Source organism: Stegostoma tigrinum, chromosome 6, assembly GCF_030684315.1.
Source record: "Stegostoma tigrinum isolate sSteTig4 chromosome 6, sSteTig4.hap1, whole genome shotgun sequence".
In the NCBI taxonomy this organism is placed as follows: domain Eukaryota; kingdom Metazoa; phylum Chordata; class Chondrichthyes; order Orectolobiformes; family Stegostomatidae; genus Stegostoma; species Stegostoma tigrinum.
Window position 1 is genome coordinate 112266520 of NC_081359.1, and position 16372 is coordinate 112282891.

Below are 16372 nucleotides of genomic sequence, written 5' to 3' on the forward strand. Positions count from 1 at the left end.
ATTTCCTCATCTCTGTCTTAAATGGGCAGACCTCTATTTTATTCCCTAGTTCTAGATTCTCCCACAAGAGGAAAAATCCCTTCCACATCCACCTGGTCACGTCCCCTAAGGATCTTAAATATTTCAATTAAGTCACTTCTAACTCTTATAAACTCCAGAGCGTACAGGCTGGCTTGGCTAACCTTTCCTCATAAAGCAATCCATTTATTGCAGGTATTGGCCAGATAAACCTGCTCTGAACTGCTTCCAACCTGAGGTGAGACACTTACCTTTCCTCAGCGTAAAGCAGTGTTTGCTAGCTTCACTCTGGCTTTGGACACAGCACTCAGTCGAGAAAGCCTCATGCCATTGGGGTCCTCATCTCTTCCCACTTCTTCACCAAACCATCATCAAACCAACCAAACGTCCTTCTTGTGTCCTCAATTCTTCTGACCATTGAGGGATGTGATTGCCCATCAGTGTTATTTCCGTGCTGACTTGATCAGTGAGCAGTTCACCTGGTGTCGCAGCCCTGATATAGAGCTGTGGGAAACTTAGAGCATGGAAAGAGGCCATGCAGCCTGTTGTGTCTAGGTTGGCTGAGTAAATGAGGCAATCACTCTGATACCATCTGCCAGCATCTGGTCCTCAGCCTTACAGGTTACCCTGCTTCAGGTGTTGATCATATTAGTGGAGAGTTTCTGTCTCAACCATTAAACAGGATAATGGATTGCAGGAACCTGCCACCCTTTTAGTGTAAAAGCTTTTCCTTATGTCTCCTCATATCAGTCAGCCCTCTGTGCCCCCTGGTAATTGAACTTTCTTGCAGGTGAAAAAAGTTTTCCAAATTCCCTAATTATTTTAAATACCCCAGTTAATTAAGCCCTCAGCCTTCTCTGTTCTAAGGAAAACAGCCCCAGGATCTCCAATCTTCCCTCATTGCTGCAGTTTTCAGACTCTGGTTGTAAATCTCCTTTGTACCCTCTCTACTGCAATTTTGTCCTTCCTGGAACTTGGTGGCCAGAGCACACAAGCCCAGCTGTGACCTACCCCTGTGTCTGCTGTTTCCAGCATTTCATCCCTGATCATGTATTCAGTATCTCATAAACTGTCTTCTCTCTGTAACCCTGCACATTGTTCCTTTTCAGATAATGATCCAGTTCCCTCCTGATATTCTCGATTGAAGCTGCCTACCCCCCACTCTCGGGCAGTGTTTTCCACACCTAAACCATTCTCTGAGCAAGTTTCTCCTCTTGTCTCAATTGCTACTTCTGCCAGTTGCTGTAATTCTGAATTCTGTCTGTGGCTGATACCACCGTGACTTCACTGGTCAAAAACCCCAGTGGAGTTTTCAGTAACCCATCAGCACCACCACACACGCATGCATACACACACAGGCGCACACACACACACACGCACACACACGCACGCACACACACCCCCTTGTGACGGCTGTAAGTTAATTTCCCTTAAGTGACAATCCAGCTGCCTTTTAAAATCATCCATCCTTGCCAGCCCCTCCATTCACGTAGGCAGTGAGTTTCAGGCCATTAGCACTCACATTCCTCCTTCATCTTTGCTTCTATTGAGCTCATCATCTTCAAGGAGCTCAGTCTGAGGTACTCAATGTCTCTGAGATCCCAATAGCTTTGCTAACTCAAGGGCAGTTAGGGATGAGCAGTGAATATTGATCTAACTAATGGTGCCTGCACCTCATGACCATATAGGAAAAAGTATTCATCCCTTGGGGAGCAGTGCTGCCCATCGTTGTTCAGTCTGGATATAACTATTTATCAAAACTTGCTGTGTACAGCCGTTTTTTTATTCAGATTGATGTTGATCCTACAGTCCATGAGGTTCAAAACCAAAGTGTTTTAGTGGGTGTTAGCAGCATTTAAGTTTATTTTATCTGCACTCTGTCTCTATCCTGACTCAATGCGAGTAGTGGTCTTGTGAAGTACTGGTGACTGCCCTTAACGTCCCTGTGTATGCATTAGCACCAGAGCTTAGTAATGTCTGAATAATTGTTACAGGTGATTTTGTTGCTCTGATAAAGCATCCACTAAACCTTTCTTCATGCAACGACTTTACGTTATTTTGTAGAATCTTGTTTTGTTCTCTCTCTCTCTTTCTCTCTCTCTGCTCTGAAACTTATCCTGTATCTGGTTGTATCAGTAAGTAAATAGCTAGCTAACTATTTAGCTGCCTGCACTACTTTGTCTCTTTCCTGCCTTTCGCCAGTGACCAGTCCATTGACGTTGATTTTCTGTTGATGCATTCATGTCTTTGTGATGATTTTAGCAGTTTGAAGCATTGATTGAGGACCGCTATGATCATTACCTTTGTCCGTATTATATATTCTGCCTTGCACACTGAACAGTGTCTAGGGAGAGCAATTTAAACAGCACAGTCCATTTATTCTCTCCATTTTAAAAAAAAGAGGAGTGTTTGGAATTACACAAACTGACCCGTAAATGCTCCTCAAAAAAACTGAGACTTCGGAGGCCCTGTTTAATCACTGGATCTGTCATTCATTTAACAGTGATTTTGTACATAGGTATACTTGTCACCAGAGCCATGGTGAGATAATGCAAGACAAACATACATAATATTGTCCCACATTTCCTTGCAAGCATCCTTTAGCACGTTATCACTGCATTAAGTAATCCTGTATCACACAAGCTTATTTCTTACATATGATTTAATGCCCCAGTCACGCTATGTGTATGAATTTTTTTTACTGAGCTCACTAGTAGAAAATGCGAAGCGATTCAGGGGGTGGCCAAGTTACTTTCTGTATTGTGTGCAGTATGTAAATATGTTCCTTTTTTCTTTATTGGGATTGGCATTGGACCAGATATGGCATGGTTAATGGATCAAAGAGTCACTGATCGCTCCAGGACACCCCTGGATAATCTTTCAACATGGAACTCCACTGGTTTGAGATTATATATATATATATATATCTCTCTGTCTTTCATTTTTAAATCATCACTTCTGCTCACAAAACCAGGCATGCTGTGCTTCCTGACTCTCTGCAGGTCGTGACCTTTGAGCTCTTTCTTTGCAGAAAACCTCAGGACGAAACAACTTACCTTCCCTTTTTTAGTCTTTCGTGGAATGTGGTTGTCACTGGTAAGGCCAGCAATTATTGCCCAACCCTAATTGCCCTTGAACTGCGTGGCCTGCTCAGCCGTTTCAGAGGATAGTCAGTATCTTTACCATAGGTCTGGAGTCACATGTAGGCCAGACCAGGTAAGGAGTAGTTTTCCCGCTGAGCTGCGATGGGTGAAGTTGCTCCAAGGTCCATACACGATGGTCGGCATGACAACATGCATTTGGTTTTGGTCTTACAAGGACCTCTGAGATCTATGCGCAAGACAAAGGAATTAACTGGAACATAGCAGATTTCCCTCTGTGAAGGCCCGGTGAGATCCACATGAACTTTCATTACAATCAAAGGCACAATTACTGAGAATAATTTACAATTCCTGGTTTTTTAAATTATAAAATTGAATTTAAATTTTAACCAGCTGCCTTGGTGAGAGTTGAACCTGTGTTCCCTAACATTTGCCTGGTCCTCTGGATTACTGGGCCAATTACAGTACCCCGTCAACACCACTGCCCCTTTGCTGGGGCTGATCCTGCATAACATCACTCTGCAACCTACTGTTCATGGCACTGGATCAGTAATCCAGATAGAAAAGATCCCACACAAAATGATGTTGATGATGAAAAGTGTCAAAATATAAATATGGTCTCAGTAAAAGTAACCAGGAAGATGTCAGATTGTCAGACAACCCCAACCAGTGGACTTGTCTTTGATGAAGAAAGCTGGCTGGCCATCCTTATTCAGGCTTGTTCTGTCTCTGACTCCACTCCCATGCTAAAGTGGTTAACTGATTGTAACTGTCCTCTGAAGTGGCCCAGTAGGGCCATCGTATCAAGAACATTTCAGTTCTCAAGGCAACAGTTGATTGGCAGTAATCACTGGCACTGCCAAATATGAACCCTTTCAGACCAACTGTAAATGCCCTGAAGAGGGTGATTGTGAGCTGGCAGGTTGATATGCTTCAGTCTGTGTAGGGGCCCTCAATAATGCCGTTAGCAAGGGAGTTCCAGCTTTGTAAGTACAGTTGGAGTTGCACTTGTCCAGGCAAGTGGAGAGTATTCAATTACATACCTGATATGTGCCTTATAGATCCCCAGCATCCTAGAGGGTTACTATTAACAGAAACTGGACTAGCCATGTAAAGACTGAGACTACAAGTGCAGGCCAGAGGCCAGGAATACTGCAGTAAGTAACTCACCCCTGACTCCCCAGACACTGCCCACCATGTACAAGGTGCAGTGGATCAGAAAGGCAGTATCCAAAAGGTGCACTGCAGAAATTCACCAAAGTTTCTTAGATAGCACCTTCCAAACCCACACCACTTCAGTCTTGAAAGACAAGGGCAGCAGAAACATGGGAACACCACCCCCTGTAAGTTCCTCTCCGAGCTACTTACCATCCTGACTCGGAACTATATCTCTGTTTCTTCAGTGTCACTGGATCAAAATCCTGGAATTCCCTCCCAAATGGCATTTGGGGCTATGTACAACATGTAAGCTGCAGTAATTCAGAGAGTCCCCCAGCTTACCACCGCCTTCTCAAGGACAACTAGGGGCAGGCAGTAAATGCTGGGCCACGCCTCATCAATGAAGATAGAAAAGTATAGTGAGCAGGCATTAGAGAAATGAGGTGAGTTGCTTGCCACAGAATTCCCAGCCTGCGACCTGCTCTTTTAGCTACAGTATTTACAAGGCTAGTCCAGTTATGTTTCATTTGGAACTTTACCCTGATTCGCAAAGACTCCAGTTTTGCTCCTTGGTGCCATACTTGGTCGTTTGCTGTCAAGGGCAGTCGCTTCTACCTCACCTTTTGAGTTCGGCGGTATTATCCACGCTTGATCAAAGTCAAAAACTGAATGACTCTGATAGAATCCAAACTGAATGCTAATGAAGAGATTAATGCTGATAAAACCCTGGTAACATCTGTCATTGGGAAAATGTTAGCATTCATTATAGAAAATTTAATCGCAGAGCTTTTAGAAATACTGGCTGTGATTAAGCAGAGTCAGTATGGTTTTAAAGAAGGAAATTATACCTGACAAAATTTATTTGAATTCTTGAGCAGTACAGATAAGAGAACCAGTAGATGTAATATATTGGTGTCTGCAAAAGTTGTTTAATAAGATACCCTGTATTAGGTTATTTAATAAGATACAAGCCCATGGTGTTGGAGGTATTACAGTACTGTGGATAGAGGATTGGCTAACTAATAAGACAGAGTTGAGACAAGGGTGGGCATTTTCAGGATGGAAACCGCTAACCAGTGGAGTACCACAGGAGCCACAGTCATTTACAATATATATTAATGACTGGGATGAGGAAAGTCAATGTACTGTCGTCAGGTTTGCACATACCTTCCTACCTAATTTTGTGACACATGTTGAAGATGACCAAGGATCGGGCACGAACTTGATAAATGGAGTATAATGTGCGAAAATAAGAGGTTATGCACTCTGTCACGAAGTATGGAGGGACCGAATATTATTTAAATGGAGAAAGACTGTGGAATGATACTGAGTAGAGCAATTTGGGAGTTCTGGTTCATAAATCACAAAAAGCTAGTAACCAAGTTCAACAGCCAATAGAAAAGGCAAAGGGCATGCTAGTCTTTTACTTCAAGGGGAGCAGAGTATAAAAATAAGGCGGCCTTGCTAAGACTATACAAGGTACTAGTCAGATGATAGCTGGAATACTATAACAGTTTTGGGCCATTTGTCTAAGGAAAGATATTGGAGGCAGTCCAGAGAAGGCTCACTAACTTGATCCCAGGTGATGTGTGAGGTTGAGTATGTTGAGTCTGTATTCATTGGAATTTAGAGGAATGATTATTATACCTTATTGAAATATATAAGATTCATAGGGACTTGACAGGGTAGACGTGGAGAGGTTGTTTCCCCTTGTTGAAGGGGCTGTAGGGGCCACCTGTTTTCTCTCTCTCACTGCCTCACTCTTCTTTAACTCTCACCACCACTCTGTGGCTGGCTGTCTCTCTATCGTCACATTTTCCTCCTCTGCTGACCCTCATTTCAAGTCACAAACAGAGAAGCCCCCTTCCTAAAGTGAGGTTAGTGGTGTCCTTCTCACTAAGTCAGAATTACGCTGATCTAACAGTGCTTTTTTTAAACTAACAAAGCATTTTCCACAGCTTGGTCAGCACTTAAGCCTATCGTATTGTAGCTTTTGCTCAATAATCCGCTTCTAACAGCATGTTAGCTCTGATCTGGTCACTGTCTATTCTCAGTATTTGTATAGTAACAGGAGGGAGGTGTTGAGGAGGTTCCTGGTAGAGTTTCTGTTTGTCCCACATTCCTGTTTGTGGCCGAGTGACACGAGTCTGCTCGTGGTAAGGCTGGACACATAACAACAGCTGTGACACTCTCAATATGACGTCCCAATTCTGCATTATCTCAAGAGCAGGAGCTGAGGAATTCGGCCCAACTGCCTTGAGCTCTGCCCGCATACATGCTGCTCACTTATGAAGTGACACAAGTAGAAGCTGTGCCCCTCCTGGGTGGCATAGGTCTGGTGTTTCTGCACCTTCCCAGTGGCACAGCTGGTGGGAGACTCTGGTCTCTGTGACAGGGCAGTCTTACATTAGGTGCCATGTCTAGTGGAGATCTGGAGATGAATTTGGGCTGATGCGCTGGGGATGGACAAACAGCACCGAGTAGTGGATGTAGACACTGGGGCATGGCAGCATGGAACTGGTCCGGGCATCTGGGGCCACGGGCAGGTAAAGGGTTATGTTTCCTGTGTTCTGAGTGTTTTGTTCTATTTTCTTTCCTCACAGCTTCCCTCAGCGTGCATTCGTCTGTTCGCCAGCGTCAGGTTGACTCTCAGCACGCTGCTGGCTCCCAGAGGTTGGTAGAAGGTTTTATTCCTGGGCAAAGTGAATCTCTTCCGTGGAGCAACAGGGCATCTCTCCGCCGTATGCAAAGTCTTTCCTATATGTGTCCCTGCTCTGATGTGTTTGGACCTGCCTTATCCTCCTCCTGCACTCATTCTCACTGCTTCCATCATCCCTCTCACCATCTGGAAACCATTCCTGACCTTCCCCCTCCTGATGTCCTTGACGTCTCCACTGGGATCCGTGTGCGGACTAGAAGTCATGGGTACTGCACTTTTCCTTTTGTTCCTGCCTGATGGACTGGCTTGCTCCAACTTTTGGCTTGTTGCTGACTCTGAGAGTGTATTTTTGTGTGTAGCTGTTCAGTTCTTGAAGGCGCAAGAAGCATGTCTGTAAACTCAGCTCCACACTGCATGGTGTGTTCCAAATCTTGTGTGTTTGTGTTTGGGGTAGTGTGCACAGTTCTGTTTATACAAGTCCCTGCACCCAGGCTCTCCTTTGTGGGTGTCTGGATTGCTACATCTGTGAATGAGTAATTGTCCAGGGGTAGTGAATATAATACCATTTTGAAATTGAAACAAAAACAGAAATTGTTGGAGAAACCGAAAGAAACCTGACGTTGGTGAGGCCCCTTCTGGAATCAGTTAGGACTACAAATTCTGGAAGCTAGAGTCAATAAACATGGAGCTGGAAAAACACAGCAGGTCAGACAGTATCCGAGGAGCAGGAAAAATCAATGTTTCAGGCTGAAACACTTCATCAGGACTGGGGAGGTGGACAGGAGCCCAGAAGCTACCATCCTTACCTGGTCTGGCCTACATGTGACTCCAGACCCACAGCAATGTGGTTGACTCTGAACTGCCCTTTGGGCAATTAGGGATGGGCAATAAATGCTGCCTGGCCAGTGATGCCCTCATCCCGTTAATGAATAAAAAAAAGGGGAATGAAGCTAGGTTGATGTAGGTAGGGTGTTATTGGGATTGGTCAGTGGGAAGGGTGGAGCGGATAGGTGAGTAGGTAAGATTGGGAGAGGAGACATTTTAAAGCTGGTGAAGTCAATATTCAGGTCATTGGGCTACAAGCTGCCAAGGTGAAATATGAGGTGGTATTCCTCCAGTTTACATTGGGGCGGGGGGGTGGGTGGAGATAAAGTGGTTGGCAACTGGAAGGTCGGATTGATTGATGTCTGCAAACCAGTCTCCATGTCAGCATTTGGTCTCCATGATATACAGGGGACTGCTTTGGGAGCAACAGGTAGATGAGGTTCGATGAAGTGCGGGTGAATCTCTACTGGATTTGGAAGGACTGCATGGGGCCTTGAACAGAGGTGGGAAGGGAGCTGTAGGGGCAGGTGCAGCACCTCCTGCGATTGCAGGGAAAGGTACATGCTACGGAAGGGTTGGTGGGGTGTGGAACTGACGAGGGAGTCGCTGAGTGAACAGTCCCTGAGGAAAGCAGACAGGGGTGGGGAGGAAAATAGCTTTTTGGTGAGGGGGGGGGGTCGGATTGTAGGTGGCAGAAATATCAGAGGTTGGTGCGCTGTATTCAGAGTTGGTGGGGTTGTATGTGAGGACCAAGGAGACTCTATCCTTGTTGGTGGGAGAGAGTTTGAGGGCAGAAGTGCACGAAATGGGGGAGATGCGGATGATGCCATCCTTACAACAGAGGAGGGGCAACTACGGTCCCTAAAGTAGGAGAATATCTGGGAAGACCTAGAGTAGAATGCCTCGTTCTGGGAGCAGATGTAGCAGAGGCAGAGGAATTGTGAGGATGGGATAGAATGTTTACAGGAGGCTGGTGAGAGGAAATGTAGTCGAGACAGTTGTGGGAGTCAGGGGGTTTCAATTGGATGGCTTACCGCCCAATGACCTGAATATTGACTTCACCATCTTTCAAAATCTTTCCACCCCCAACCCAACCTCCTTCCCACTCATCTATCCGTTCCACCCTCCCACTGATCAACCACAGTAACCTCCCACCTGTATCCACATATCTCCATCCCATCCACTCTTCCCCCTAGCCCCACACTCCTCCTCCTATTTATTTCTGGGATCCCTGCCCCCTCCCCAGTCCTGCCGAAAGGTTTTGGCCTGAAGCATTGATTTTTTTTCTGCACCTCAGATGCTGTCTGACCTGCTGTGTTTTTCCAGCTTCACATTTATTGACTCTTCTGGAATATTGTGTCAAGTTCTGGTCTCCCTGTTATAGGAAAAATATTATTAAACTGTTGAGGGTTCAGAAGAGATTTACCAGGAAATTGCCAGGCATTGCAGGTTTGAGGCTGGGACTTTTCTCACTGGAATATACGAGCTTGTCTAGGGCTTTTTGCTGGGCTGTTTACTGTCCTGCCCAATATTAATTGATAACATTAACAGTCATCTCACTTCGGGTTGATGTTCCCCTCTCATTTAAATCTGCCGTCATCACCTTCTCCAGCACTTGACCCCTCCACCTTCCAAACTACCACCCTGTCTCCAACCTCCTTTATCCTCTAAAACTCTCAACTGTGTTGTCACCACCTATATCAGTTCCAATCATTCCCAAAACATCCTGTTGGAATCCACCCTCCGCCTCCCCGTTGGGTTTCTGCCCCAGTACTGAAATTGCTCTTTTCAAAGTCCTGACACAATGACTATCTCATCGTTCTCTAACCCCCTCTCCATTGTCACTGGCTGGTGGGACCTGCTGTCACTTGGTTCCATTCTGATCTGTCTCATCGTAGCCAGAGAACTGTCAGTAATAGTTTCTTCCTGCTCCTGCACTGATCCCTCAAGTGGACTCAGGAATCTATACTTGGCCTGTCCAATTGCCCATTCACTTGCTGCCCCTTGCCAACACCATCCAAACCATTCACATGTCCAGTGACAGCACTCAGCTCCCCCTCAGCAGCACTTCCGTTGACTCCTGTAGTGTTGCTAAATTATCGTACGACTTATCCAGTAACTGGGACTGGATGAGCAGAAATGTCCTACCATTAAATATTGGGAAGATTGAAGCCTGCAGTTTTATTCCCTGCTCCAAGAAGAGTTCATCCCTCTCCCCAGTTACAGTCTGACATTAAGTCAGTGTGTGTACAGCCTTGTTACATTTAACCCTGAGATCAGCTCCCAAACACACTAATTATGGCACCATTAAAACCACTTATTCCAACTTCTGTAACATTGGCTGGCTGTGTCCTCATCTCAGCTAATCTGCCACGGAAACCTTTATTTATATCTTTGTTACCGGGACTTGACTGTTCTAACACACTCTGAGCTGGTCTCCCACATTGATGTCATCCAGAACTCTCTCAACCATGGCCCAACTGTTATCTGTTTCTTTTTCTGATGAAGGGTCTAGGCCCAAATCGTCAGCTTTCCTGCTCCTGAGATGCTGCTTGGCCTGCTGTGTTCATCCAGCTCCACACCTTGTTATCTCTTGTAATCAAATCCCCTTCACCCATTACTCCCTACTCACTGTGTTTCATTGACTCTTAGTCAAGTGGCACATTATTTTGTTATTCTCATCCTTGTTTTCAAATGTGATTGTAGTTTTACTTCCCTCCCTGTCTCTTCAATCTCATCCAGACCCCTCTCTGAGATCTCTGCACTCATTATTATGCCCCCTTGAACTTCCCTGATTTTGGTTGCTCCACCAATGGCTATGCTTTCCGTTGTTTTACTTCCCTATCTGGAATTTCCTCCCTACACCTCTTTGCCTCACTTTCCTTTTTTTGAGACACTCCTTAAAACCAACCTCTTTGACCAAGCTTTGGGCCACCTGACCCAGTATCTCCCAGTGACCCAACGTCACTAGATCAGAGACACTTGGTTCTGTAATGCTCCTGTGACACGCCTTGTCACATGTTGTTGAATTAGTGATGCCATTTTAGTATAACTTCTGTTAACTGAAGGACGATTCTGTTAGAACAGTGTAAAACATCAACTGTGCCATAACTACAGTCTTGCATATAGTCCGGGTCACCACACTGGAGGAAGAATGTCATCACAGCAGAGGATACAGAGGAGATTTAAGAGGATGTTGCCAGGAGTGGAGCATGTTAGTTGTTCAGGAAGATTGGGTAAACTGGGGTTTTGGAAGGGTTGAAAATAAGAGAGCACAGATTTAAAGTAATTTTTAAAAGGAGCAAAAGCAAGGTGAGAGAAAGTTTCATTCAGTGAGTGGTTAGGGTTTGGATTGTGCTGGAATGTTCAGGAAGAAGACTGGAGAATGACATATGTGGAGAACTGGTTCTGCCCCAGTGGGCCAACAGGTTTCCCTTTTCAGTGACAATTCTGTGAAGAGAGGAGTATGAGGAGCAATTTATTGAGGTGCATAAAATCATGAGGAGCTTGTGATAGGTCTGTCAATCCTCTCTATTTTCATTATCCTTAGCAAACAAGTGAATAGGGAACAGGGAATGTAGTAGTTGTTAGGATTAGAAAGGAACTGAGAAACACTTTCCTTCAAAGCACGGCTTGAAAGAGTGGTCCAGGCAGAAACCCATGACATATTGGAAAAAAAGACATCTGGCTGTGGATTTGAAGTGCTGTTATCTACTAGATGATTATCATTAAAGAGCTGGAAAATGAGATTAGCCTGGGTGTGATAATTTGATAAGCACAGCCATGATGGGTCAAATGGTGTCCTTCAGGTAGGCATTTGCGATGGGGATTATAACTCTAATGGGTCGCCACCTGACTGTGTCTGTCTTTGTGTGTCGTCTTTACCAAGTGTGCGATCTCTTTCTAGTTAGAAATCTTTCTTGGCTGTGTACCTGCATTGGCTGCTGTGTGGTTTCTGTTTTTATGGTGAGGCCTATCCTTCAGATTCCTCCCATCTCTATCTTAACTTCATTCCTTGCTTCAGCCTTTTTATTGCCCGACATTATCTTCATTTCATTGGCCCGTTCCCCTTCACTCCTGACTAAGGTGTTTATCCACTCACCCCACCCACAGACTGTGGGAAGTCCCTGCTTTCAGTTTGAAGCCTTCTCCCTTTCTGGAGATGTCAATCCAGTGAAGATGTTATAAGTGGCTACCAGTAATTGGGGAGGAAAATCAGAGGACATTGCAAAAAAACTGTCATTTTAACAAAAAAAAGTCAGATTGTTGATTAGTTAAATATTGAACATGGAGAAGGAAATTTGAAGGATAATTTGGTTGTGTCATGATGAGTTTTGTTTCTGTTCAGAGTGTGAGGGGTGGATCGTTCAGATGCTGGGGGTGTTAGATGAACAATGATGGCAGGCTGTGAGATGGCACGTGGAGCCTTCAGGATTGTATCAGTTCAGCAGCAGCACCTCAAAAACAAGCATCATATTCCAGAGCTGAAGTGAATCGAGGTACTCGGGTATGAGTGCCAGCAAATGGCTGTGTAGCCAGAGGAGCCTCTGTAGCTACCATCCTGAGTGAGTGGTGGCAGGGAGTTACCTCTGTGTTAGATGTATAATGTTCCGTGTAGCATTAACATGTGGCCAAGCCGTTTGGAACTGATGCTGTTCATTCAGACCTGGGCTAGCTTAAGAGTAGGAGGCCTCAGTACCTCCCAGCTGGAGGGCGGTGAGCGGATTGCCTTGGGTTTTCCCATTGATTGTGAGCCATTGAGCCTTCCTAGAAGGTGTGGTGACAGCCATGATTCCACAGAATTCCTGGACATTGATCACCCCACCTGAACCAGTCAGACAGTCTCCTTTTTATTGTTATTACTGTCATTGAAATGCTTATATGATTTAATTTTGGGCCTGGCAATTGCTCTATGATGTCTAAGGAATGAATTTTGTTCTGGAGCCCTGCAGGTTTGACAGACCGCAGCTCAGGAAGTGTGTATTGTGCCATATCAGGTGGGGAAGGAATGGTGTACAAATGCGATGCTGCTGCAGTTGAAGGTCAAAGTGTTTGCTCCCATGGTGCCTCGCCTTTTCAGATTGGGCGGAAGAACTGGACTGTTTACCACACTGTCCTTCAGACACAGGCGATGGAGTTGAACAGGACAACTCCATCAAATTGCTGCTGAAGAAGCAAGGCCTCTTCAGTTATCAATTTGGGGTCTTTGGTGTTAAGTCTGGAATCCCAGAGATGAATTGGATGGGAATGGACATATCGTTCTAAGGGGGATGCTGAATCCAGGCTGTGTGGTAACAACTAGGCATCCCCCTCTGAGTACATGTACATTTTGCTATGATTATTCCTGAGTGGCTGGTTTTGTTTTCCTGTTACCTGCTTGGAACATCAAGTGGGTTGTTTTTCTGATGTTGATGTGGGTGGAGCAAATTTTCACAGTGCTACCAACCCCCTTGCATCCTAGGCTGGGTGACTATTAGCTTCAGTGCTACCACCTCCTCACCACTACTCTAACCTCAGAATTTAGGTTTCAAATGTAGTCCTTATAATGGCTCACTGCTCCTGCCATGTTCCTTCTCTCTCTCTCTCATTCAAATGACCACTTGATCTGTCATTTTCTCGACCCCTCTCAGTCTCTCTCCCCCCATTACTCCTCTGTGACTCACTGAGAGTTCGATGACGGAAATAAAGAGTAAAATAAAACAAGAAAACAAAGGTATGGAACGTATCTGAGATGGATCCTTCAAGTGAGAACCAGACCAAATAAGTTTGAAGGGAGATGAAGAGGAAAAGAATTGAAAGGGAAAGAGAGAGTGAGATTATGGAAGTAGATGGGATTTTGGGCTTTATTAATAAAGGTATTGAGTATGTTATAATGGAGGCTGGAGGAATGCGCTACTCAGATCAGAAATGTAAAGTTTGCTTTCTCTTGATAGATGCTGCCAGACTTGCTGAGTCTCTGATCTCTAATATTCACAGTACTTTGTGGAGGAAAGCCTGATATGAGCAAGCTGCCCAGCTGACCTTTCCCATTCCTTGTTTTTATGCGATCAGGGTGAAGCTTGTTTTCTTTTGATATTTCCTGAGCAAGCTGTGTCTACAAGAATTACAGATGCTAGTAGACCTGCTGAATTTCTTTAGCAATTTCTCTTTTTGTGTTTGAACTTCAGCATTCACAGCCCTTTGTTTTATTTTAGATAAAATAATCATATTTCCAAGCCAGTCACTGTGGTAAGTAACACTCTCACAATATAAATGCCAGGCAATGATCAACCCCTACAAGAAAGAACCAACCCATCATCTCATATCACATTCGTATGAGATTCCCCCCCCCGCCTCGTTTTTCTAAACTCCAGTGAATATAATCTTAACTGATTGAACCTTTCTCATACGTCAGTCGTGATATCCCAGGAATCGGTCTGGTTAACCTTCACTGTGCTCATTGTATCGCAAGAACATCCTTCCTCAGATAGAGACCAAACGGCACACAGTATTCTGGGTGCACTTTCACCTGGATTCTGTATAATTGCAATGAGACTCCCCTGTTACTGTACTTGAATGCTCTCACTATGAAGGCCAACATACCATTTACCTTCTTCACTGCTTGCTGTACCTGCATGGTAACATGCGGTGACTGGTGTACAAGAGCACCCAGGTCTCGTTGCACATGTTCCCATCTCAATTCATAGCCATTCAGATAATCTGCCTTCCTGTTTTTGCTATCAATCAGCCTGTTCAAATTACACTGCAACATTTCTGCATCATGCTCACAGCTCACCCTCTGATCCACCTTTGTGTCGTCTGCAAATTTGGAAATGTCATTTAGTTCCCTTGTCTAAATCATTAATATGTTTTGTGAATAGCTGGGTCCTAGCACTGAACCCTGAGGTGCCTCACTAATCTCTGCTGCCACTTAGTAAAAGATTCGTTTATTCCAGCTTTTTGCTTCCTTTCTGCCTCTCTACCCAACTCAATACTCCATCCCCAATCCCATACACTTTAATTTGACACACTAATCTCTTATGTGGGACTTTGTTGAAAGCCTTCTGAAAGGCCAAATAAACCACATCCCCTGGCTCCACTTCATCAGTTCTACTGGTCAAATCCTCAAAGAATTCCAGAAGACTTGTTGAGCATGGGTTCCCTTTTGTAAATCCATGCTGACTCGGTCCAGTCTTGATACTGTTTTCCAAGTGCCCTCCTATTAAATCTTTGACAGTGGACTCTAGCATCTTCCCCAGTAGCGATGTCAGACTGACTGGTCTATAATTCCCAGTTTTCTCTCTGCCTCCCTTTTTGAATAGTGGGGTTACTTGAGCTACCCACCATTCGGTAAGAACTGTTCCAGAGACTAGAGAATCTTGTAAGATGACCCCAATGTATCCACATTACCCTGGCCATTTCCTTAAGTTCTCTGGGATATAGATTATCAGACCTGAGGGATTTATCAACCTACAATGCCAACCATTTCCCTGACACTGTTCCCCTCCTAATACTGATTTGATTCAGTTCCTCCCTCTCACTACACCCTGTGTTCCCAACATTTCTGGTATGTTCTTTGTTTCCTTCTTTATGAACTAGAATCAAAGGATGTGTTTAGTAGGTCAGCTATTCCTTTGTTTAGCATTATAGGTCTGTAAGATGTAAGGAGCAGAATTAGATCATTTGGCCCATGGAGCCTGCTCCAACATTTAGTCATAGCTGATATGTTTCTCAACCCCATTCTCTTGCCTTCTCCCTGTAACCCTTGATCCCCTTACTAACCAAGAGCTTATGTATCCCTCTCTTAAATGCACTCAGCAACTTGGCTTCCACAGCCCTGTGTAGCAATGAATTCCACAGATTAACCACCCCCTGGCTGAAGACATTCCACCATCCCTCATCTTAGTTCTGGAGGATTCTCCCTTAAAGTTCCTTCAAGTACTGACTCGGAGTCCTCAACCACTCCTCATATGACAAGCTCTTCATCGCCAGGATCATTCTTGTAAACCTCCTCTGGACTCCCTCCGATGCTAGCATATCCTTCACTAGATACAGTGCCCAAAACTGCTCTCAATTTTCCAAATGCAGTCTGACAATACAGTCCCAGCAGTACATCCCTGCTCTTGTATTGTAGCCCTCTTAAAATGAATGATAACATTGCATTTACCTTCCTAAATGTCATCTGAACCTGAACGTTAACTTTAAGAGAATCATGAACCAGGACTCCCAAGCCCCTTTTTTGTTTCAGATTTCCTAAGCCTTCCCTTGTTTAGAAAATAGGCTGTGTTCTCTATTCTCCCTACCTTACACTTTCCCACATTGTATTCTATCTAGCTCTCCTTTGCCCAGTGTCCCAGCCTGTCCAACTCCTTCTGCAGCCTCCCCACTTCCTCAACACTATCCGTCCCCCCACGTCTCTTTGTGTCATCTGTAAACTTAGCAAAAATGTCCCCAGTTCCTTTGCCCAGACTGTTAATGTATAACATGAATAGTTGTGGCCCAACACAGTTCCCTGTAGAACTTCACTAGTCACCAGCTGTCATCTTGAAAAAGATGCCTTTGTGCCCACACTGTGCCTTCTGCTAGTCACCCAATCGTCTGTCCGTGTCAGTACCTTGTCCCTAATACCATG

At 44.7% G+C, this 16372-nt stretch overlaps 1 protein-coding gene across 7 annotated transcripts in view; it reads left to right on the top strand.

Annotated features, from left to right (window-relative positions):
* The window catches only part of stim1b (stromal interaction molecule 1b), a 130003-nt gene that overhangs the window by 102921 nt on the left and 10710 nt on the right, over window positions 1-16372 (top strand). For 2 of the 7 annotated variants that reach the window (XM_048532464.2, XM_059646889.1), the window contains exons 11-12: window positions 2837-2917; window positions 6881-6950. The exons of 1 other annotated variant lie outside the window; for it this stretch is intronic. In XM_048532464.2, the coding sequence (XP_048388421.1) occupies window positions 2837-2917; window positions 6881-6950 (151 nt within the window). 4 more of the 7 variants (XM_048532467.2, XM_048532468.2, XM_048532466.2 and 1 more) reach the window with 4 other exon arrangements.